This window comes from Musa acuminata, chromosome BXJ2-6, assembly GCF_036884655.1.
Source record: "Musa acuminata AAA Group cultivar baxijiao chromosome BXJ2-6, Cavendish_Baxijiao_AAA, whole genome shotgun sequence".
Classification (NCBI taxonomy): Eukaryota; Viridiplantae; Streptophyta; class Magnoliopsida; order Zingiberales; family Musaceae; genus Musa; species Musa acuminata.
In genome coordinates this window covers 33,591,885-33,617,500 of record NC_088343.1, presented here as the reverse complement: position 1 = coordinate 33,617,500, position 25,616 = coordinate 33,591,885, and the positions used below count along the sequence as shown (strand labels likewise).

The 25,616-nt window shown below is 36.4% G+C and overlaps 4 protein-coding genes and 1 non-coding gene across 5 annotated transcripts in view; 1 reads left to right on the top strand and 4 right to left on the bottom strand.

Annotated features, from left to right (window-relative positions):
• The window catches only part of LOC103988899 (uncharacterized protein At5g39865-like), an 858-nt gene extending 354 nt beyond the window's left edge, over positions 1-504 (top strand). The window contains exon 1 of the mRNA XM_018827348.2: positions 1-504. This exon is cut by the window's left edge and continues 354 nt beyond it. Within this exon, the coding sequence (XP_018682893.2) occupies positions 1-444 (444 nt within the window). The 3' untranslated portion in view covers positions 445-504.
• A 435-nt stretch (positions 505-939) lies between these two features.
• Positions 940-1,011, bottom strand: TRNAH-GUG (transfer RNA histidin (anticodon GUG)). Its single transcript has one exon. It is a non-coding gene; the product is annotated as a tRNA-His (tRNA).
• A 981-nt stretch (positions 1,012-1,992) lies between these two features.
• On the bottom strand, positions 1,993-4,217 carry LOC135615310 (large ribosomal subunit protein uL13w-like). The gene is made up of 4 exons (XM_065113611.1): positions 3,874-4,217; positions 3,576-3,692; positions 3,399-3,486; positions 1,993-2,331 (listed from the first exon to the last, which is right to left on the bottom strand). The coding sequence occupies exons 1-4, from the start codon at positions 4,143-4,145 to the stop codon at positions 2,188-2,190; spliced, it is 621 nt and encodes a 206-aa protein (XP_064969683.1). The 5' UTR covers positions 4,146-4,217; the 3' UTR covers positions 1,993-2,187.
• Positions 4,218-8,267: 4,050 nt separating this feature from the next.
• Positions 8,268-21,405, bottom strand: LOC135615309 (uncharacterized). The gene is made up of 11 exons (XM_065113610.1): positions 20,907-21,405; positions 18,736-18,776; positions 17,072-17,177; positions 15,890-15,957; positions 15,724-15,801; positions 14,781-14,845; positions 13,213-13,279; positions 12,904-13,086; positions 10,417-10,473; positions 10,163-10,258; positions 8,268-8,653 (listed from the first exon to the last, which is right to left on the bottom strand). The coding sequence occupies exons 1-11, from the start codon at positions 21,325-21,327 to the stop codon at positions 8,480-8,482; spliced, it is 1,356 nt and encodes a 451-aa protein (XP_064969682.1). The 5' UTR covers positions 21,328-21,405; the 3' UTR covers positions 8,268-8,479.
• A 700-nt stretch (positions 21,406-22,105) lies between these two features.
• LOC135615308 (small ribosomal subunit protein eS26y-like) lies at positions 22,106-24,900 on the bottom strand. Its single transcript, XM_065113609.1, has 5 exons — positions 24,777-24,900; positions 24,583-24,675; positions 24,243-24,327; positions 24,026-24,156; positions 22,106-22,388 (listed from the first exon to the last, which is right to left on the bottom strand). The coding sequence occupies exons 1-5, from the start codon at positions 24,873-24,875 to the stop codon at positions 22,323-22,325; spliced, it is 474 nt and encodes a 157-aa protein (XP_064969681.1). The 5' UTR covers positions 24,876-24,900; the 3' UTR covers positions 22,106-22,322.
• Positions 24,901-25,616: the final 716 nt, after the last annotated feature.

The following is a 25,616-nucleotide window of genomic DNA, read 5'->3' as shown; positions in this document are numbered from 1 at the left end:
ACCTCCCTCCGCGTCGTCCGCCAGACCTTCGACGACTGCGCCGACGTCCGGACCATCCTCCGCGGGCTCCGCGTCGCCGTCGACGAGCGCGACGTCTCCCTCGACGCCGCGTTCATGCGGGAGCTAAAGGGCATCCTCGGCGGCCGCCGCAAGCCGCTCGGCCTCCCTCAGGTGTTCATCGGGGGGCGCCACTTCGGCGGGGCCGAGGAGATCCGGCGGCTTTACGAGACCGGGGAGCTGAAGCGGTATGTGGAGGGGGCGGCGCCGGCGGTCGTAGGGGTATGCGAGGGCTGCGGCGACTTCCGCTTCGTACTCTGTCGGAGCTGCAGCGGATCCCGCCGGTGCTACTCCGAGAAGGGCGGCAGGGGATTCCGGACATGCACCGCCTGCAACGAGAACGGCCTCGTGAGGTGCCCACTCTGCTGCGCCCATACCGCCGTCTGATCACGATCGGAGGGTCCAGAAGAAGAGGGCTTGGTTCTTTACCATGCAATCGTTAGTATACATAGCTTTTCCTTTTATTGTTTTTTGTGTCAAACAAATTCGTTACATTTTCTTATATATATAAATATATATAAAGGGAAAATGAGGGATAGAGAGAGAGGGAGAGGTGGGAAAGGGATTTCCGATTCCTATTTCTCTTATTCCGATGATGGAATGAGAGGAATCCTCAAAATTTTTATTTTGGTGCTGTTAATTGTAATGATACATGGAGGAGGAATAATGTTTTAGGTAAAATATAAATAAAGATTAATTGTGATTATATATTTGACTTTTCATTCATTCGACGATGAATAATTTTCATATTTCATATATACCTCAAATTCATTTCACTGGTCAATATTATGTGTATTTCGACATGATCGATGCTAATTGCGGATAAAAAAATTAGTTCTATTTTAGCCAAAATGTGGAAAAGCAAACTAAATTTGTTCTCCTTGTGGCTGCTGGGATTCGAGCCCAGGTCTCTACGGCCACAACGTAGAATTCTAACCACTAAACTACAGCCACGTTGTTTTTACTGGTCCTGAAAATATAATTTATTTATTTAAACTTTCACTATGATGTCAATTCATCTCACAAAACAAGAAAATGATGATAGATTCTCACACGGTCAAAGATGATACTGGCAAGTACTTTGACCTAACTGATAATCTATAAATCTTCACTCGTTGAATTGGTGATATTTGACTTCTCCACTGTAGTTGTTGACTGCCCACCATGATCAATGCTCAACGTCCTAATACTTGTCGAGTGTCATGTATGAGGAACTTTGCTCAAACAATCTTAGTGACTTGGGTCTAGTTGAATGAATTGTGTTGATCAAGCTCGAGGATAACAAATCAATGCTCGCATATTATTTACATATTCGCTTGTCAACAATTAAATATTCAAAATTTCATCTGAAATTTTCGGATATGTCGACCAATTTTGACTAATGATATCGAAATCCTAAATCTCCTCCTCATCATTTATTCTTTGAAAAAGAATGTTAATTTGAGATCAGCTCAAATCATAATCTCACACAAAGCACAGTATACCAGCAATAAGAATGTAATCATTGCACCCACTTAGCTAGTAAAAGTTTGACTATCGATAACAAAGGCCTCGGATGAAATCTGGTCCTCATCCTTTATTCATTGAAAAATGAACATTTATTTGAGATCAGCCCTAACTATAATCTCACACAAAGCACAGAATACCACTAATAAGAATGTAATCATTGAACCAAGGATTAGAAAAGCCATGATCTTAGTGGAATCTACAATGGGTTCCACCATTCACCAAGCAAGTCCAGGAACAAAGTAGACAATCTGCTATTTATCAACGCCTGAACCTGGTTAGATTCTCTTGTAGTAATATTTCAAATTTGTTTCACAACAAAAAAGTAAAACTATAGACTCATAAAGCTTTCTTAATTACTGATCCTCGACAACAAGTACAATACTTATCATAAGGGAATTAAAGAGAATATTTTCTTCATCTTCTGTATGCAACAATTAAGACCTGTTATCGCATAATAAACCATAATGCTTGATGTTTTTAACAATGTCTTCCATAATAAGCTTAATTTCAAGAAATCCCATGTTGCATGTTTCACAAACAAACAACGGTAAACTCGGTCTGGCAACAAACATGACAAAAAGGCCTAACCATATCGTTCTGGCAAAAGCAATGAAATCGAACTCAGTAATTCAACGGCGATAGGATGTCAAGCTGGGAACCAAGCTTCTCCTCTGCAGCCTTTTCTGCCTTCAACCTAAGCTTTGTGAGCTGCTTTCTCCTTTCATAAGCCACCTTGGCCCTCTCTTTCCTCTTTGCCTCCAGCTCCTGAGAAGGCAGCATTTGCATGTTTCATCAGTTAAAAGCATCATATCCTATCTAGTTTTAGCACATTAATCAAACAAATGATAGCTCAGCACATGACAAGTTCAAACATGAAAGTGAATCACTTGACAAACTGAAAAAATAGAAGAAACAGATCATAGAAGACTATGTACAGGAATGGAGAAGGCTTGTGATACTCTCAATTCACTATTGGAAACAATAACTTCTTGATTAGTCTTGCCATACAGAGTCAGAGAAAAAGTTTTATGTTTGCTAAAGTACGCAGGAAAACGGAAAAAGCAGCTCATGCTCTATCTATGACACCATTCAATTGCTGACCTTGAAAGAAGACACAAATCACAAAAGAATATGTAAGGGATAGAGAAGACATGGTATACTGTAATCAATGTCAACAAAACCATACAAAGGTTGTGGAGATGAAAATACATAAAAAAAAAATGATGTGGATAACAATGAACTAGAGAAATTGTTCAACTATGTTATTTGTTGGCAATGCGCTAGCGAAATAAACAAACAAAATATTCCTAATGAAACAAATTCAGTATGCAAATATTTGCACCCAACAACTAGTACAAATTATTCAAAGCAATAATATACTCTCAATTATTTCTTGATTACTCTTGCCATGATGACAGAGAAAAAGTTGAAGTATGGAAAAGATCCAGGAAAGAAGAAAAAGCAGCCGATACCCCATCTATGAGAACCTTCAATGTTGACATTGAAAAAAGATACACATTGATGTGTGTAATTGATGACAGAGAAGGAATGTGGTCCTGTAATTGATGTCTAGAAAACAGTGCAAGCGATGTGCACATTAAAATGCAAAAGAACACAATAATATGGATAACAATGAACCAGAAAAACTGTTCAACTGTGTTAATTGTTAGCATTGCACCAGCAAAGCAAATAACTCCAATATACCTAACAAACAAATTCAGTACGCAGGTAATTATTACTGAAGAACTAGTATAAATTATTCAAAGCAGCTAAGAGACAATATATATCATACGTTTGAAATTGGAGTAAACATAGAGCTACCGTGATCTCACCTTAACAGTATCATAGTAATTCCATCCAACCTCCGATGACAGCCGACCCAGCAAGCAGTATCTATGCCCGGGCTGAAGCCTCAAGACCCTAAAAAGACACGTCCACCAGTTCATCAAACAAACTAGACAACATTTAACACAACTGTACCTGAAATCATTTGGGCAAGAACCCCATACTTGAGTGCATCAGGAATAACCATCCTCTTAATCTTATCATAAGGTGGTGGCACGCCCTCGTACGCCTTGAGCCTTGCCAGCGCCGCAGCCCCACGTTTCGTCTTGTGAGGTATCATCCTTGAGGAGGAAAAAAAATCAAGAAAATAGATCCATTTCTTAACTACCGAGACCATCAAACCAAATGCTTTTGCAAGATTGGATTTTTTATCATACTACTATCATATTTAGATCTCTTCTAACCAAGATTTGATCTTTAGCATGGCATGGCACTGTGGAGCTAAGGTGACAGATTGATTACCCACGGATGGTGCGCCAGAGGATCTTGGCGGGGGCACGGAAGTGGATGGGGCCGTGGGAAGGCTTGGTGTTCATGCGCTTGCGGAGGAAGCGTAGGTACTTCATCTTCTGGCGGACGAGCCCGCCGGAGAGGCAGATCTCCTCGCAGCGGACGACCACCACGCGCTGCCCGTTGAGGAGCTCCTTGGCCAGGATGGACGCCAGCCGGCCCAGCATGTGGTGGCGTGCGTCCACCACCACACACCTCGCGCAAAGCCCCGACCCCGACACCATGGCTGCACTCCTCGATCGATCCTTCGTCCGTGCTTCGGAGAGCCGACGGCGTTCGCTTATATATGGATTGGCCGCTAGGGTTTTCCTCCACTTCTCAGTGCATTATGGTCGGGACGGACGGGATCGAATCTAACCCGTTCGGTTCGGTTTCGATCGGACAAAATTAACTCCCATAAGACAATCGTATAACAATTGACCCACTATGACTCTTTATCGGATCGGATCCCATCGTGTAACAGTTAACCCAATACGACTCGGCTTGGTTCAGTCAAACGAGTTTAAATACGAGTGTGGAGAGCAGGTAAAGCACTACGGGAAGATCCAAAGGTGCTCTCCATTTGGTACTCCGTCGTCGTCTCGTGGAAATACGCCGTCGCTTCCTTCCTCGATATTGTCCTCCGGAGATCAGATTCGAGTGCGGTGAGTGCAGATCTACTTTGTTTCCCCCTTTTCCGATCGGATTAGGGCTTCCTTTCTGTGGAATTCTTACGAATTGTTGCGTCCAGGGAACGGAACCAGGCGCCTTCTGGTAGGATCGATCGCCATGGACGAACAGTTTCCGGATGCAGCTGTAAGACTCCGTTTGCTTCTTCTCTCTTTCACTCTAATTCCAAATTGGTGCGCAGATTTCATCGGGGCGTCATTTCATGTATAATTAATCACCAGATCTGACATGAGGCATTTAAGAGAATAGCCTTTTTTTCCTTGTATCATCTCGTTAGGGCGAATGATCAGACCAATATGATCGATTCGAGATGTGATTCAACGTTTGATTTCGTTGGATGGCTAACCGGACTTGTGGCTCGCGCCTATGTCACCGATATCAAGCCATCGTACTCCCAGTTGTGCACGATGATTGGGTACTATCCTTGGTTGCCGTGCAGAAACTGCTACTGTGTACCCCTCTACATTTGATATGTTTGCCAGGAGTCCTTTTTCTCCTCTTGTTTGATCAGATGATATAGTGGCAGTTGTTTCCATCTGTGCACGTTTACTACCTATGCTTCTTCCTGCATAGATGTAATGGACAACCAAACATATTAAGATGTCTGTTTTAATATTTGGACGGTAACATTAAGATGATTGTATGTAAGATTATTTGGTTATGATGAACCATGCTAGAACCTCAAAGTGCGCATTCGGGCTACATATCATTTTTCTCCCTGTTGGGTTTTTTATATAAAAATTAGAGTTACTTGTAGGTGGGATTTTCTTGGAATCCGATTGTAATTCTAATAGTAATATTGTGTTACTGTAGTATTTTTGCTGAAGAACTGAAGCTAATGTATTAAGAAAAAACACGTTCCACTGCTAGCTTTCTTAATTTAGTGATCGAGTCTATGGCATCAAACTGCAACTTAGTAATTTTGCTGAAGAACTGAAGCTAATGTATTAAGAAAAAACGCCTGCCACTGCTAGCTTTCTTAATTTATTGATCAAGTCTATGGCATCAAACTGCAACTTAGTATTTTTGCTGAAGAACTGAAGCTAATGTATTAAGAAAAAACACCTGCCACTGCTAGCTTTCTTAATTTATTGATCAAGTCTATGGCATCAAACTACAACTTAGTATTTTTGCTGAAGAACTGAAGCTAATGTATTAAGAAAAAACACCTGCCACTGCTAGCTTTCTTAATTTATTGATCAAGTCTATGGCATCAAACTGCAACATTGTCGATCATTCTACAATGTTAATATATTGGTAGTTTGTTAATTTATTGATCAAGTCTATGGCATCAAATTGCAACATTCTTGATCATTCCACAATGATATATATTGTTAGTTTGGAACACCCTTCGTAGATCTGTTAAACTCTATTGTTTTTTAAACCATTCTAATTCCCTGTTTTGTACTAACTGGATATCAGTGCATAATGATGACTAGTTCTGTGTTAGCACTCCTATGAATAACATAGGTGTCCTTTTTTTTGTCTTTAATGACTACCGTAAATGTGAGAGTGAGATTGTATTGGCTTTGTTGGAGTTTTCCATATAAAATTTTATCAAGGTCATTTCCTTCTCTGATGTATACTCTGCATCTGTAACTAACAAAAGAGCTGGTAAGTTTCATCAAAGCACTCTGAGAAGTTTGCAACAAACTTGAATGCAACAACAGCAATGTAATCTGTAAAGTTTATTTTCTTCATATGGTTTATGAGCCTGATGGGTACATTTCTCTTTTAGCAAGAAAACCTTGTGAAGATTGCGCTTGGATTCACTGAAGCATTTGCTACTAAGAACCATTATTTATGCATAGATGTTATGTAAAAGAGGGTGAACACATGTTGACTTGCTAACAAAGTTTATAAGGATCTAATGACATGAAGGTTTAGGATCGTAAAGTTGCCAAAACATGTCAGCAGCCAAATTTCTGTTTAACTGGTTTTCTCAATAGAAATGCCCATTCACTTGTCCTATGGATGTGTATGATTATGAGGTCTTGTTGTCACTAGAGCTCAATCGAAGATCAGAAAAACAGACTGATTAAGGTATTTTGATTCACCAACTTCTGACACTGCATCCTAGAATTTTATATTTGAACAGTAGATCTACAGTTACAATTTGAATTATTAAATATTGTGTCAATTGTGTAGAATGTCAAAAGTTTCTATGCTTCTGTTTCACATTTGCACCCAAAGTGGTGCTGGATGTGTTCCGTGAATCGGATATGTCGAGATGCTTTAAAGATTTTCCATATGAATTGGGGTTGTACTGATTCAACAATAGCACCGGCCTACCATGATGATATTTGAATATGGCTTAATACTTAATTCCAATAGTCCCCCTATTTGAAGTGGGCTAACTTTTGATATCAACAGGGAAACGTGATTAAGGAGGAGACACCTAAAGGGTTCAACCCAGGTTTGGTGGTTTTGATTGTTGTGGGGGGACTCTTACTGCTCTTCCTCATCGGAAACTATGCTCTCTATACGTATGCACAAAAGACGGTTCCACCAAAAAAGAAGAAGCCAGTCTCCAAAAAGAAGATGAAAAGGGAAAGGCTCAAGCAAGGAATTTCTGCACCGGGAGAGTAAACTCGGAGCCCCTACCAAAACAAATAAAAGAATCTTGATGGTAAGTTTGCTTCTTATATATTTTGTATCTCAGGATGACAACAAATATTGCTTTGCAGTTGTGGTTATTGGGGTCTTTTGGTATGCAGAAGACTGAGAGTTAGGAAGTCAAGGATGGTCGAAGTTCCTAAAAGAGCTAATTTGGATGATGTGCAGTGGTATCCATGCATTTGGGTGATTAAATCTACTCGATACACCTCTAGCGGGTTGCTTCAGGCTACTGAACATCACATTATAGGTCAGACTTTGCTAGTTCTTCAGCTAAATTTTGTAGATTGATGGTGACCTTGGTCTTGATATTTTTTATGTGTTTTGGATGTGTGAATGAACTTTGTAAGAATCCTCGCTCGGTCTTAATCTGGTTCTTGTTATTATATTTCCTTTTTCGCCTTTTACGTTTTTGTGTTTTTTGCTGAATGTGCTCAGGCAATGCTGTTTTACCTATTGAATTTTCTGATATATTGTCGTCTCTTCTAAAGTTGGTTGCTGATGCTAAAGAAGGTTGAGGTGTTGAGGAGGATCCAAACTGGAAAGAGGGTTGTCGATGTGAAAAATGAAGCGATTAAGGTTCCAAGTGAAGTGATAAAAAAGGGGTTCCAAGAGTGAGGAGCGAAATAGTCGTCGAGATTAAGGTTCCAAATGAAGTGATAAATAAGAGTTCCAAGAGTGAGGAGAGAAATAGTCGAGAGTTTCTACGGCTGTTAACATGATGAATCGGGTGGTTGATTGATATGTTATAATGAAAATGATGAAGCCAGTGGGTTTACTTCACAATCTTATCAATCTCTGCCGATGCTAGTAAGCATTAGCCTATCCACCAGTGAAACAACAACAAGAAACAACCAATGCAGAGGTAAAAGAAAGAGAGGTTGTAATGCAATGCAGTGACAACAAAGACAACACAGTTAATCAAGATACATAATCCAAACTCCCTCAGGTTTACCTTTCATATAACTTGAAAGATTTACCACATGCAAGATGTTCAAGGAAGCAACAATTCACCAATGGCAATTGCTGACAACAAAGACAACACAGTTAATCAAGATACATAATCCAAACCCCCTCAGGTTTACCTTTCATATAACTTGAAAGATTTACCACATGCAATTCGAAGATGTTCAAGGAAGCAACAATTCACCAATGGCAATTTCAAGTGCAAAAAAGACAAATACAACAGGGAGAAAAGGGGTGTGGTAAGTGGTACCCTCTTTTCTCACCTTTGTAATCTGGAGAGTGGGAATGATCAAGATTTCTTCGCTTGTCACGAGGAGTCTTCGTTCGACAGAGTTACTTGGAGAGCAGCAGCAACAGCAACAGGATCCGAGGTGGCCTTAACCAAGTTGTGTTTTCTCTCCGCCTGCAGCGATCGGCATAGAGATTCAAGCTTTTCCTTTTGATTCTTCACCTTTTCTAGCTGTTTCTTCATTACCTCACGCTTTCATAACAGTAGGGCAAAGGAAATTAATAATGAGAACAACATGTCCATAGACAGAAGAGTTGGATAAACAATAACAAAGAACTTCTGGTAAACACATCGCAGAGTTTGGACGTGATGATGGGGCATGACACTAAATTAACATCAATTTTGATTGATGAAAAGGCAGATATGATTCATATATGTTGATGACTGGCTCGAACAATAATCACCAAAGGATAAAATTAGTAGTTACCTTAAAACTGCAAAAGAATGATCCTCCTAATAAACAATAAAATTTTGAAGTTATAAAATCTCTATTGTAAAAGACGAGTGATAATTTTCAGAATGGGTACCAACTCCAAATAATTCTGCAATAATATGCTGCATTTTTTTTATAATCATATCTTGATTAACCTGTGTCATTGTGGGGGACCTTACGGTGGTTTCTTCAGCTTGACAATTTGTTGCATTATTCAATATAAAAATTTTCATGAGTGGAAGCTGTCAATCTGCCAGTACCAAAATTATTATTATCTGAGTTTGGTCAAATATGCAAGAAGTTTATTATGATTTAAAATCATAACAAAAAGAACAGAAATATTGAGGTGTGCCATAACTCATGACCAAGGATTTAAGCTTCAGCTGAAAGAGGGATTCTCATGCTGAGTCATTAAAATCCTGTTGTTGTGATACCAAATACTAAACAGTATTCACTAGAGATAAGTAAACTTTTAAACATGTTTTGGCTAGTAAAGAAGACATGCCAAACCACATGCTAGCCACATGCCAAAACCCATTATCATCAATATTTATGACCTTGCTCATATCAACTGATTTCATATGGTAGATAGAGCCAAGGATACTTAAACCCTTATAAAGCAGCAAAACAAGCCACTTAAGTTCAGCCAATCCTACAGTTCTACGACACTATCTAATGCATCAGTTTGCTCAATCATAAAATCTGTAGATAATGTACTAGAAGAGACCAGCATATAAACACAAGAAGCCTGTGAGACACCATGAGTTAAATACTGAGATACTTTAAGTAGTAAAAGGATCTAGAATATCTGCCCCAAGTAAGAAACTTAAAATTGAGGAAATCAAATTCAGATTTTTATCAAATGGACAGATGTCGTTTTGGAGTACTTTACATGTTTAAAACATCTGATAACTGGAAGATTGTTCTCATCTAAAAGAGTTTGCTGGAAAAATAACAAAAAGCAGCATTTGTTCAGCAATAAGGTATGGGAATGATAACAGTCAAGATGACTCGTATAGGAGTCCCAGTGATATGTAGTAATAAATAGTTTAGGCTTTTGCTTATGATCTTACATTCAGGAAGAACTAGTATGACCAAAAGAATGGCTTCATCTCAAGGCATGCTATCAACAAGAATAAAAAAAAACTTTTTAACAGTTTGTTAACTTGGAACTTATTATGATACTGATCAACAAAACAATACGACCTTGTAAAGAACATTGGTGTAAGTCTAGCGAAATGTTAATATAATTTGCCTGCTCAGCTTACCTCCTCAATGAGCTTCACGAGTGCAATATCAGACTTCTCACACTTGCTCTTCAAAAATTCATTTTCTTTCTTAAGTTCCTTTACCAATTTTGCCATCTGATTAAAATTCAAGTCACAAAGAGTTAAATTATAATGAATTTACTTAATTCATATATGAAGATAACAAGAGTAAATATACTGTAAAATCATATATTCAGAAAAGCAGAGGGTTCATGTTCCATATCAACATGCAATGCCTACGAAGTCATTCTTACCTTTTCCATGTCCTGCTTAAATGCTTCAAAGACCTCGTTACTTTTTGACAAAGCATCCTGAGGCAGCGTTAAGTAACTTATTACTGTATAATACTGTCGACTATCATCTACGTAAAATTTATATTAAGTGAACAAGAAACGAGAATTGAAAGATAAAGGCCTTAGATATAAAAATAAACCTGAACTCGAAGAAAATTCAATCTGTTGACTAACAAAGGAACAGCAAGAGCTACAATAATCCCTTGTCCCATAAAAAATCCAATAAGAAGAAGCTGTCATTCTTTAACACTCATTCAGTCACTGCCTCTTATGGTGTGGACATAATTTATCACACTACCAAACTTTATAAATCCTACCTTTCTCAGATAAAATCTTAGCAACAAAAAATTTTAGATCCATAACATAAGCAACAGGTAGATGAGAATGCTAGGTGATACATACAATAAGTACTAGGGAATTCAGACGTGAAGGTAAGCAACCTACATTTTAATAGAATATAAAAAATGAATATCTAGTTGAGGTGTTTTGCTATTGCATTGTTGAAAGAAGATAAAGCTGTGAGGTTCTGGTGAGGACATAACTTATCACACTACCAAACTTTATAAATCCTACCTTTCTCAGATAAAATCTTAGCAACAAAAAAATTTAGGTCCACAACATAAGAAACAGGTAGATGAGAATGCTAGGTGATAGATACAATAAGTACTAGGGAATTCAGACGTGAAGGTAAGCAACCTACATTTTAATAGAATATAAAAAATGAATATCTAGTTGTGGTGTTTTGCTATTGCATTGTCGAAAGGAGATAAAGCTACGAGGTTCTGGTTGGAACATAGAGATGGCATGTCCTGTGCTGTAAACAATACACCATTATACCAATGGGAAAGACATCTACCAAATGTCTCATGGAGACAGAGGTATTAGTTCAAGTCACTAATCATGTAAATTATGACATTCACCATCACAACGGGAAACATCCCGTGATTATGACCACATGAATTTGATCAAATCTATTGCTATCCAATTTTACATGCTGCACAAAGTATGTCAACATCTAAAACTATTGTTCTGAAAAGAAAGAAAAGAATTATTATCCACTTAAACAAAACAAATATGTAAACAGTTTATTCAACTCCCAGTGATAGATGAAAAGGTGGATAACTGGCACAAAAAGAAAAACTGAAGCAACAGAAACAAATCTGAATGAGTGGGAGAGGCTAAATGTTGAAACAAAGTTTGATGTTGCAATTTTTGAAAAGCTATAAAAGGTTTGACATTCCATAAATGATGGTCTTGAGTTTTGGTGAGTTTTACACTTACAATTATGACATACCACCTCAACATGAAAATAGAAACATCAGCCCTTGTCATGCCAAGGATGTGCCAAAACACCTTTTTACACGTCAGTGGCTTGTGTCATGTACCATGTATTGTATACAGCTCATCACCATCATGACTCATGAGATGCTGGACAAAGTTAAATCCATTCTACCAATATGGATTATTCAGTTAAGCCTGATTATTAATGTCTCAGGCTCTCAGCTTCTCTTGCAGTATCCATGGTGACCAGATGTAACAGTGTACAGGTACACCATACACAGAAGAACAATAAGAGGATTAGGATCTTAAATTTGGTCAGAATAATGACAGATCTGACAGAAAGCAGTAAGGTTTGATGGTGGGTTAAGAGAAAACAATCAGACTAATGCTTTATTCTGGAAATGACATCAGAAGATCAAGTTGCTATAGACACACAGAGAAAGAAAATGATGTACTAAAAATAGAGAAAAATGAGAAAGTAAAGAGATGTAAACTGATAGCTCAAACCTAACAGAATCAATAGTAGAAACAGAAGAAAATATGACAAACAAGATCACAGAAGGGGCAGAGAGAGAGATGTCTGCTCATTGATAAAAATACATGTATCTATCAATCATGCATTACAAGACCAATCACAAATAGTTGCATGGCCCATTATGTATAAACCTTTGCGAACTCTCTAAACGTAGAAAAAAAGTGAAAACAAAAATCCACATAAAAATATGCAAAAGTCTCTGTTGAGACCTCTGGATTGGTTATTACTGCAATATTCCACTAGTGATAGGTTTCTGCTTCGAGTCCAAGTATGAGTGTCATGTATGTTATTTGATGTAATAAAAATTTCTTCTATTTTTGCATGAAAAAAGAAAAGCTAAACCTCAGACTTGACTTACTCTCAGACTAGGCTCAACTAAGATAGTAAGCAAAATCCTGCATTAAAAAAACATGGCATGAGTATGTCTCTTGCTATTTTGAGACATTATTTATGATCTCTAAGACATTATACCAGTTCAGGTACTAATACTATTATGTAGATTTTTCTTGGGCAGTGTCCTTTGCCAAAGTCGAAACTAAGTTTGACCTTAACAGATAATTAACAATTGATTTATGCCTAACACATTATTATTTAAACACTTTCTACATAAACTTCAAATTTAATTCAGATACTTGGAATTGCTGAAATCTCTCTTCATCAGCTGCTAGCTGTAGACGCAAACTCTTCTCAGTGGCCAAAAGCTGTGAAACCTGTTCAGCATACAATTGCATCTGGGTTTGTTCCTTAGCAGACTTCCGTTCCTGTTGCTGAAGTTTTAGATCAGCAAGCTGAAGTTCTAGCGTCTTCTGCTGTAACTGTAGACACAGTTTATATGGAAAGGGCAAAACACTAGTGAGCCTCAAAGTCAAAGTTATGGTTTATCTAAAATCAGAACTTGCATCACAGAAATTCAGAAGATACAAAATCCTTGAAGACCTTACCTTTTGGGCAAAATGTTGTTCAGAGAGAGAGTATTGGTCAGCAAGGAGTTTTATCTTATTTCTCAACCTAAAAGAAAGCAAGTAATTTGTCTGTAAAGAATAGTAGCTCAATAATATAAAAGAGAAAGGGCCATCATCTGACATCAGGAAAGAATAAGCAACATAATGCTACATAAGTTGAATATAACATATCATTATTACATTACCTAGGAACACTTCTTAGGTGCATAACCAAAAACTTAGCAGCTGTAACATACCCATGCTTATTTGGAACATAATATTTGTCACATAAATTAATGAAAATTAATGAAAACCAAGTGATCATCAGCAATCATTAGTAATCATAAACATCAGGAACAACAACATATTAACAAATACAGAGATGAACATGTAAGCTTCAACATCGTGTAAAAATTCCATTTAAGAAAGATAATAGCCTAAATAAAGGGTGAACTAACATATATCTTTTTGCACACAACAGGAAGAAAATTTCTAACAGATGTGATGACGTGGACAATGGGCATCAAGACTTTCATCTGATAAGTAAGATATTTGTGAAATGGTAAACATCTCATACCAGTCACCCCAACTTCGGAGGTTATTCTTACTGCTGGGAGCAGATACTGCATGTGTGCATGTTTGCACAAATAACATCATCATGTTTAGATAGAAAGCCAAATGAAAGGTAGGGAAGTTACAATGTTTCATGTATTTCACAAGCACAACATGGAAAAACATGTAATCTTTAAGAAGGTTGGCTCCAGACTTCCAGATATGCACTCCAATGTTTTAATTAATGAAGAACTTATGAATAAAGAAACCAATTGTCATCTCCCTTTCCACAAAAAAAAAAGAGTTGGTAAAACAATATTCATGTTCAAGTATCTTGTTCCAGTGATAATCTACACTATCTAGGTTTCCGTAAGATATGTCAAACAGTAGATGAGGGACAATGAATTCATCACACATGCAGGGTCATTACAGCATGTGCCAACACCTGCCAACAAAGAGCAGGCTGTGGTTATTGGTACAGCTCTATATAATCCAGAAAACCTGCATTTAATGGCTAGCATTGTTTGGCATGTGATTCAATATGTGATTGGCAACTGACTTAAAAAAGACAAGGCAAAAATGAAGTCATAACAAATGCAAGTACACGGACAAGCTATAAAGGCTATTAATAACACTGCTTATAGAAGAATATTCATGACCTATGCCATCCCTGTAACTTGCTCCTAAATGTATTTAACATCTTGTAAGAAAGCATTATATGGCAGTTTGACTGATATCTTTGTTGCATAATTACTATGCCTTCATATTGAGCCTTATCTACAACTGCCTGATGGAGTGTTATCTATCATGTCATTCTTAATTCCTCTTTATCTTGATAATTCCTCTTTATCTTGATATAAGTATCAGTTTAATCAAGAAATTTTCAAATATCATACTCACAATTGGCGGAAATTAGATGATAAGGATATAATCCAGAAAAATAAACCTATTTTAAAGTTTCTTTGTGTAAAGATATCTTGTTGCAATCAATATAAAAAGAACTCCAGGAACCCTACATCTCATTTTCATTGAGCTGAGAAAGGCATTCATCTTTTTGCACCTCAAGTTTATTGGTGATATCCTACAACACAAAAGCCATTGATTAACAAATTTTTGTAGTGGAAACAGAAAAAGGGACACACCCCACTACAAAACCAATAACCATAAGACATGTAAAAGGAATAATTCTAGAAACAAATTTTGGGATACAGTAAAAAATTGTGGAAGGAATATGATGTATTTATTTTAATGTGTCAACACATAAACAAGTACCTGTCTCGTGATATGGCCACACATAGACAAGTAGATTCCCATGCGTCACTGTCCTATTTAATGTAGTTTTATGACTAATCCTAGCCTTAATATAATTTACTTATTGTGCAGCCCATCCATCATATCTCCAATTTGTCTCAAAGGTCATTTCAGTAGGTCCAAGAAACTTTCAATTCTCGGTTTCTGGAAACACATGCACTCTGTTGCATGGTTTTCCAACAGTTCCTTTTTGCTGCTTTATAATTCATATCCAGTAAATTCAGTGCTGTACTTTGCTCTTCATCATAACACTAGGCCAATGATGCCATGTTCAACCAGTTCACTGTTTCAGGGCACTAAAAAAAATTCAAGCAAAAAAGTGTGAAGAGATGTAGAAACATCAAAGAAAATCTATATACTATACAACTATAGTTCACCATGGATTTCTCTATACATTTTCATCATTTAAGTCTTAGTCTTGGAGTGTGGCATAGATCATCAGTATAAATCACTAGTAAGAACAGAAATTAGTTACTTCACAAGCAGATGTTTGATAGAAGGTATGTTCTTAATGTCTTAACTTTAAGATAACAACTTGATTTTAAAAATATTAAAAAAAAAATCTCAGGCAAGTCATTGAAAATTGTATATGTATTAGAGGACAAGAAAAAAAACCAAACACTTAAGATATATTGTCTTAGTTCTTACCTTAATTACATCATTAAACTTTGTAGACAAATCGAGTCTCATATTTTGTCCTTCTGTAGATACTCTTTGACATTCATCCTGCACAAGTCATATCAGGCTGAAGCAAGGTTGCATATGTCAACATAGCAATAAAGATACATTCAACCTCTCAATTTGGAAAATGTACCATAAGCATTTTATTCTGACGTTGCAGCTCCCTGCAAAGTGACTCAAGTTTCTCACGAACAGCAACAGCTTCCAGAAGCAAGCAAATTCACAGGAAATTATAAGCAACATGAGGAGAATCAGGAAAAAAAAAATTGCTATTTATAAGTATGAACAATGAGGTCATAGAAGTATTCTACTGCTTCAAAGACCTACTCGATATCTGTTTTATTGGCCATCCCTAATATATGATTAACCTTTAAAATTCAAAACTAAAATTGGCTAGAAGGAGAAAAAGTTGTTTTAAGTTGGCTGATGAATGTGACGTTTCAAAACACAATTGGAGATTATACTGGCTCCTCCCTTTGATAAAAATAAATTACACAGCCATGGAGGACAGAAGTGGACGTAAATGCAAGAGCAAGCTACCATCAAGCAGGCAAATAAACAAATGGATCTCACATAAATCAGGAAAGATTGACAAAGCAGCATAGGTGAGCATCTCGAAGCTTAGATCCAATTCATGTGAGACATTAACTTATTCACGAACCTATCCAGAATGGACAAATATTTTTTGTTACCATCTATTTATGATTAAATTTTTCTATGAGACGCTGTCTTTAAAGTGGAAAATTTTACCACACAAGTTGCTCCTATTTCCCAACTTAACATATGAAATTAATTTGCTAGCCTACTATTTAGGTTCATTTACAACTTAAATCAATTTTATAAAATTTCATTTTAGCCATTCACCTAGATGAGCACCCTAGTTAGTTCAAGAACCCATTATATTTCAGTAATTTTGAGTGCTCTATCCACATCATAAAGCATCATTATTTGTATTGCTTCTAATAAATGCAATTTTCAAAAATTTCCATCTCCTCAATTTTTTCCCTTAACCGAGTCCAACATTGATCCATATCACAGTAAAAGAATCTCTTTATGCAATTTTGCTCAAGTTCTTTATTTTCACATTCCTTACAAGAAATATATAGATGACTCATACAAATTGGTATAAAACAGATTATAGCTAGTAAAAGTTTTGATGTGAATTAAAAGACAAAACAAACATACATCAAAGTGCATTCTAGTTTAAGAATTGATAGCCAACCTTTTCATGGCAGTTTCAAAGTGGCGAACAACCACAATGCACATTGTATGAATCTAAACATTCCATTGTATACAATTAATTTTTATCACTAACCTGCATCTCTCTCTAACATTACTTTTTGATATTTCAAAGTATATTCTAGCAGCTCCTCTGACTTTGTGTTGCGCTTTGTAACTTTTTGTTTTGCTTCAACTCCTTCCTGAAAGACCATTAAATAATAGAAGCTATTTAATATTTTACACGATCAAAGAAGTGTTTAAAATGCTTAGAAAAATCCACTTAAATTATCAAAAGCAAAAAAATAATTTAGTTCTGCAAGCTAAATTATGCAGGATACATGTTGCAAGTAATGAAGTGTAGCTGATTTTTGTAATTCAATACAATCTTGTTTGCAAGCTACAGATATCTATGGAATTTGCTAAAATCACCAGATGACACAATGAACCAACTAAAGAAGTTTGATCATCATACGTACATAACTAGAAGCATGTGGGAACATAGAATATTGAACCATTAGACAAACTACAAGAAGTATAAGACTACATATTATCACAGAAACAGAAATGAACTCTAAAAGTAATTAAATTTAATTTTTAAAAATATGTATTTTCTAGATGATCTCAAATTATAATGTGATTCCATACAATGTTCCAGAACACCATGGAGCAAAACTTTGACCATTAAATAAGAGAAGATATTTAATATTTTACATGATCAAAGAAGTGTTTAAAATGCTTAGAAAAAATCCACTTAAATTATCAAAAGCAAAAATATAATCTTTCTTATAGTTCTGCAAGCTAAATTATGCAAGATACATGTTGCAAGTAATGAAGTGTAGCTGATTTTTGTAATTCAATACAATCTAGTTTGCAAGCTACAGATATCTATGGAATTTGCTCAAATCACAAGATGACATAATGAACCAACTAAAGAAGTATGTTTGATCATCATACCTACATAACTAGAAGCATGTGGGAACATAGAATATTGAACTATTAGACAAACTACAAAAAGTATAAGACTACATATTCTCACAGAAACAGAAATGAACTCTAAAAGTAATTAAATTTAATTTTAAAAAATATGCATTCTCTGGATGATCTCAAATTATAATGTGATTCCATACAATGTTACAGAACACCATAGAGCAAAACTTTGATAAGGATGACTTTACAGAATAAAGATTGATTTTTAAGTCCTTTTGACCATTGATAAATAGAAGTTACAGCAAAAAATATATATATTATTTTAAACAAGTTGGACTGAGATTATTTACAAAGCTGCAAAACATTTGATCGGAAAACTAACAAAGCAACTTAAGATTCATTTATAGATCGACCATATTAATATATGTGTCATTCCTTTTCCTGTAAGAATTATTGTTACTCTTTAAAGAAACAATTGAAAGGAGCAACACAGTAGGATGGTAGAGGACCCAACCAGCTTCATTGTGACAAGAGAAATCACATGCACATAAAAATGGTTCGAGTGAAAAGGAGCCAAACAAATTTTCCAATGATAAAGAAAGCCTTATAAAAGTAGCACATCTGAAAGCCAAAAATAAATAAAAGAACTGTGTTTATCACAAATAGATCCCTGAACAAAAGGTAAATTATCTGTGAGATCAACCTGAACAAGCTGAAGATATGGAGAATTGATGTGCGGGTAGTTAACATGATAATTGACTTAATGCGTCAAGCTTTTTGTAATCCACAAATCACTTTGAACATTCAGCATATCCTGCGGTACAATCTTACCTTTAGATTGATGGCATTTAATTCCAACTGGCCTTTTGTTTCTGCAAAATCCATAGGGAAAATTAATTCATCGTCATTTTCTTTATATTGCCAGGACAACTTGCTTTCAGAATATTAAAGACAACAAGTGTATATGTGGCATGCATGACCAGGCAGCAGAGACAACAAGGAAATTCACAAAGCCATTATTGTGGACATCACTACTGCAAATATGCAGCTTGCAGCATTCAACTCCAAATATTGTCACTAAAGATTTTAGGGAGGTCCTTGTCTCACATAACATCCTTAAATTTGAACTAGAGGCTATAGTTGAAGCAAAAACAATTTTTATGTCAATCATATTATGGACAATGTTCACAGATACCATCAAAATGCAAACTAAGCATTAGCACAATTTCTTTCACTTGTCCGCTATATATTTGTGTTTCAAAGTACTTGGATATCTTCACGCAAGGTCACAGTCTCTAGTTCTCTTTTGAAACTATGTTAAAGCACCTTCTTCAGGACCTTCTCATGCTTAGGTACATCAGGAAAAAGCTTAAATGATAATATCAAGGTTCGTAATTTCATACCATACCGGAATATCGAGCTCAGCTCGATACGGTACGGTATGAGTATACCGAGCAATACGCTTTGGTGTATCGCTCGATATATATATATATATATATATATATATATATATATATATATATATATATATATCACCAAAGCTTCTTCTTCCCGCACGGATGAGGAGAAGTCACCAATAACGTCGAGGCCTCGTCGCCTCAGATGAGGAGGAGGCAACATCTCATCTGCAATGTCCGACGAGGGAGGATGACGACGGATCGGGATCGTCGAAGGAGAGCAATGTCGGATCTCCAGGTTCTCCCGTTTCATCTCCCTCTTATTCCTTCTCCCTCAGCTAATACCGTCCCGTAGCGAGCAGCGATAGTCGAAATTGATCGTCATCGACCGATTTCATGTGGTAACGAGGCGAAAACAGTCCCAATCAATGGTAGCGAACGGTCCGTATACTGGTCTGCTGGCGAACCAACACGTAAAGCCCGGTATGGACGATATCATTCGAAATTAAAAACCTTATGAAATTGATTGCTCACTAGTTGGTTTCCAATAATAAAAATATCTAATCATATTAAAGGCTTGTTTAAGCAATCTTTATCATCATGATAATATAATATATTTGTATCCTAATTGATTGCTTTTGCATCATTATATACATGTGGTGGCTTATGAAATTTCTTGGTATCAAAAAGATTTACTATCACAATTTGTTAATGCACATTACATGGCAGTCAAGATACCATCTTAATTACATTTAGTTTATGCAAATTTATTTTTCATTCACTGATTCAATTCATTTGTGATCACCTCCAAAGATGAAACACTTAGTAAAATTAGTAGATCAAAGTGGTAACTAGTCCTGCTGGTCCATCCACCCAACAACCAGGCCCCTCACAAAAAAGAGCATAAAATAAACTAAGTACATCAAAAAATCATCTGGTTTCACTAAATTAACCTGAACATCAGGATTCACCTGAAAATTCCCATCACTTCTTGCAGGCTATATTCACAATTGTAAATCCTAAAAAACACAACAAATGCCGGAGAAACAATCCTATAACAGGGAATGACTAGGATAGACCTCACTCATATCCACTTAAGGTAGTTACTTTTTTCAGAACTAAAATTATAGTAAAAAATTTGTCAATTTTGCACCCAACTACATCATAATGCGGACACTACCTTAAGCTCCTTTTCTTAAATAAAGATTGTATATTTTCTTTTTTGTTGTGCACTCCCATTACTATATGTTCATTCATGTCACTGCAGCTTATTCATTAGAATTCATTTTCTTCTTGTTGCATGTTTCAATGATCTCCTTGTCCGAAAATATTATGTAATTGACTATGATGTGCCCTTTTCCATCAACTTTTGGCCCTCAACGGGATATTCTTTTAGCTACCGCTGATTACTACAAGCTTCTCATGTAACCTGACTAGATTTCTTTCAACTGCAATAGTTATATGTTTTGATCCCGACATCACAAATATTATCTCTCATATTTGCACGAAACGTGATAACGAGAAGAACTAGCAAGGCAACCTAACGTAAACAGGAAGATAGATAACGTAGACAGATGACAAGGGGAAAAAAGAAAGATCTTTAACCTGTTTCGGAACTCTGGCAGTCTCCTTGGCTACTTCGTCCCGCAGATGAACCTATCAAGATCTCATTCGGGGTTCTACTCATCTCCTTCGAGGCATCATCACCAGGCTTCGACTCCGAGATGCCATCTCGCGCCACCGAGTCGGAGCAATCGCCGACGCCATCCTCTCTCGTCAAGAAGTCGGTCGAGAAAACAAACTTCTCCGTCCCATCCACCAGACAATCCGGAGTTAGGGTCCCCTCCGCTGCTTCCGAGGGCGGGGGCGACGGGTCGACGAGCCGTTGGCCCGAGAAATGAAGATCGAGCAAGGCGTCCTTGTAGTCGGACGACGCCGGCCAAGGCGGGGGGTCGGCAGACACCTCGACGAACCCATCGGGCAAGGAGTCGGCTTCCGGGAGACAGTTCGCCGGGGAAGTCGCCATTGGTAAAGCGAAGAGGAGGAGGAGGAGAAGGTGGGGGCGGGAGGGAGAAGGGCGAGTCGTAGGCTCCAACAGAGAGCGAGGAAGGGTTGGGCGTTTGATGGGCAGACGTACACACTGCCATCTTTTATATTGTTTTAGGGATTCATCATTATTAAATCAAAGATAAGATAAATAAATAAGAAGAAAAATAATTGTTAATCATTTTAAATTCTCAATAATTAAAAGTAATTTTATATTTAATAATCTCCTGACACTTTTTTGGTTTTTTCAGGGCCGAGCAATTTAGAATCTTTTACACATATTGATAAAAACCGAAGTATAGCTAAATAGATATAAAAGAAATGGGAAAAAAATATGTTGCATACAAACAAAAAATAAAATTTTTCAATGACTTCAATTTTATTATTAGTGTAACATTTAACTAAGTATTATCTTGGCTTTCTAAATTCAATTGATAATTTATTTTTAAAATCATACCATTTGACACGCCTTTGGAATCTCATTAATGATATAAATAGTTCTAATGGTATTTTAAATCTTTTCAGAAATGGCGGTGATTTAATTGGAACATACTTAGATATTATGAGACTCACGTAACTAAGTATTATAAACACTCTATCAAGTTATCCTAATTACATTAAATATGTAGTCCTCGTAATGATTATAACATCTTATCAAAGTTCAATTGTTTAATTGACGTAAACTCATCAGAAATTAATTCAAATTTAATGATATTTTAGTAACAGTACTAAAATCATACATAATATATGAACACCTATTGAAAAGAGTGCTAGCAAAAGCACATACTTGGATAACATCATTAATAACTAGTTTGCCAATAACATATTTCTATTCGAAACAAGAAAATGAAACCATTACTACAAATTAAGGTTCTAATTGATTTCCCATAAACAAGTCACTTGGTACTTGATACTAGTCGTAGGATCTAGTCTAAAAGAAAAACTACTATAATGTCGCATAAGATAATTCTTGCATCATGGCCGAGGTGGATTTCCAGCTCCGGCAGGACGAGGTCCTTGCCCAGGCCTCGGCAGATCATCCTGCATCACAAGTAATAATGAAATCAATCCATCAATCAGAAGCAGGTAAATTCAAAACATGGTTTGCTGTTCGATGGCAATACAAACAAATGCATACTATCTGAAACATATCAGCAACAAACTATAAAAATAGGCCATATCCCTAGAACACCTACTGCATCGCTCTATTCCTATATACTTACTGGTTACTGTTAATATTCCTTCCAACATTTTCCCAAAGGCAATACCCATAAAGGAGATGGATGCAATCGATTAACACAAACTCTAGATTACCACTCTTAATCTAGTTAACATGTCTTGCTTGGTAAATTACGATTAATTCTTCCAGCTTAGTGAATTTCCATCACATCGACCAGATAAGGTTTTTCTTGGATACAAAGGTGACAAGATGCACCAAGACAATTGACAGTTTTTGTGAAACAATATATGATGAATAACACTTGCCACTAGAAAGTTAAACAGAATTGTAGAATCTTCTGATACACTATCCTCCTTAGGCTCCCTATTGATGGGAGCCTTCTGCGCCACCCTCTTCATCCTTTTCTTTTTTCAATCAGGGGTTTGTGAATCCTTTTTTTTTTCCGAAACAATCCATCCCATTAGTAGAATTCTCAGGCTATAGTAAGACTCCACAGTAATGCCATCTAGGTGATCCAATTAAACAGCTAATTGAAATCATCATTGGACTTCAGATCTTCTGACATTACAAGAACAAGGCATCATCAAAACCTCAATTCAGACTACATAATGATATATAACCCCATTTTCTGATGCAATTCAATCCACTGACTCAAGAAAAATGGACAGAATTGATTTCACAAGTAAACCATGATACCTGACTTGTAGGTCCATCCCTTTGTTACCACCAAAACATAAATTATATATATCAAATATTATGAGAATTTGATATTTCAAAATCACTTGATTCCATGGATATCTGCTTTTGCCTAATACAAATTATACCATTGAGACTTATAATCACAATAAATGATAGCAAAAAGTTCACTTTAATCTGATAATTCTAAAGAAAAATACTGTTGCTGCAAAAGATTCAACAGTTGAAGCACTATCAAGAGTATGATCAAGCAAGCCAAGTTAACAATAAAAAGTTTGACAGCCATAAGCTCGACATGGAGAATTTATGTACTTTTTAGTCATAATAAATGCTAACTTGTTATAGAACAGATGTCCTAAAGTTGTCACCTATGGTGAGAATTAATCAGATTGTACAAAAAATATCATTTACAAAAGGTTACAGATTAGATCTGCAACATGGTCCCATAAACAACCAAAACAACTAGCAGTCTTGACAATAAAAGAAGCTCCTCAGCTTCAAAAGTTATTTACACTAGGATTATCAACTTCAAAAGTTAATAACATCAGTGCAAAACATCAACAAAATATCAAGTTGATCCAACTTCTTTTTTGTCCTTCCAAATTTCAAATTTTAACATACTAGCATTGCACAAATTAACAATCTGCAATCTCTTGTTCTAAGCAGGAACTAAGCCATTCACATATACAAGAAACACAAAACTGGGAAAAAATAGCAAAACAAAATGAATAGCATTACAAACATATTCACCAAGATACACTAGACAAGACTTGAAGATAAGTGTAAAATCTGGGACAAGTACCCGGCGTCTGAAGCGCTGTGGTGGCTCACGGTTTCTCCTGTCAGTGCGAGACCTCACCCTCACAACCTTGGAGTGGATTGCACAAGAGACACAGTACTGCATCTTGATATATAGCTTTGGCAGAGTGTACCCTTAAGTATTTGAAAGTTTTGAGTATATTCCAACAAACAACCAAGTTTCAATTAAGACAAGAACTAGCAACAAGTTTGGGGCTCACCATCATAGGCACAGGCCTCCTGCACATCCCTCACGGCAGCCTGCTCCACTATATTCCTCACAAGAAACCTCTTGATGGCCTTGTCCTTCAAGATAAAATTAATATAGGTAAGTTGCATTATTGACCGTAAGAATACATGGAAAGAGATCGAGCTAGAGATATGAATAGGGATAAAAGGAAGAAATATCAATATTTTTCTTATGTAACGGAATGTGATTCAGAAACTGCAATCGGACCAAGACCGAGAGATAAATCCAAGTTCCAAATATTTTAGTACAGAAACTCTCAAGCAAATGCTAAAATCAAATATAATTAATCGTTCAATCTCAAAAGGTGGTACCTTGGGGCAGCACTTGCCGCAGTTGGAGCAGCGGATGAAGTTAACGTGGCCGCGGCCATGCTTGTTGCGTCCACCATTCCTGCGCTTGAAAGTCTGCAACGCAGACGAACAAACGGGGTCAGACCTGTGCAGGAGAAGAAAGACAGAAGATAGAAGAAAGGGAAGGAGAAGGACAGATAGAGTTCGATCGTCACCATCTTCGCCGCCCACTCGGACCTCGTTAGGGTTTGGGAGAATGCGAGCCGGGGCACGTCGCAAGGAGGAGAAAATATATAGTGCAGCTGTTTTGACATATCGACCGTCCATCATACATCGGACGAAAGATAGCATAATACTCGAGGTTATGAGCGACGTCATGTTCGAAGATCCTGTCCAATTATACTTTTAATCTGAACATCCAATTCTCGCATCAGAACCGTCTATTACGAGAACCCGCGGAATTCAATGGGTCTTGTTATCATAACAAACAATAGAATATGTTCTTACTATTTAGAGTTGGGTAAATAGATATTTTGCTAAGCTATAAAAAAAAGATATATCTTAAATTAAATCAAAAACATTTAAATTTATATTTGTAGTTTCGAATAAATTTTTAAGATCTATCTCTACTTTTTTTAATCACTAATATTAATAATTTTACATTATCTAATTACACCATAAGTCTAATTAATTAATAAAAAAGATATATTTGATATAAAAAATATTCTTCTTCATTTAGTTGTTGATCTTGTCACCTAAAATGACAATGAGTCAACCATAATTCGAATAAAAAATTTTCAAAGAATATTTTTTATTCCACGAAATATTTTCCTAAGTTAAGGACTTATTGATTATAAAAATAAACATATACACAATTTTAAAGGTCAAATTCTTTCATTCTATCCTCTCCTACTCATTTCGAGATACAAACTTAAATGTTGGATGAATAATGTTAAGAATTTCTTTGGACATTGATTTTCATATAGTTATGTGATTTATAAGGTTAACTTACGTAGAAATATATTTAACATTATGCAACTATTCTTATCTCGAAT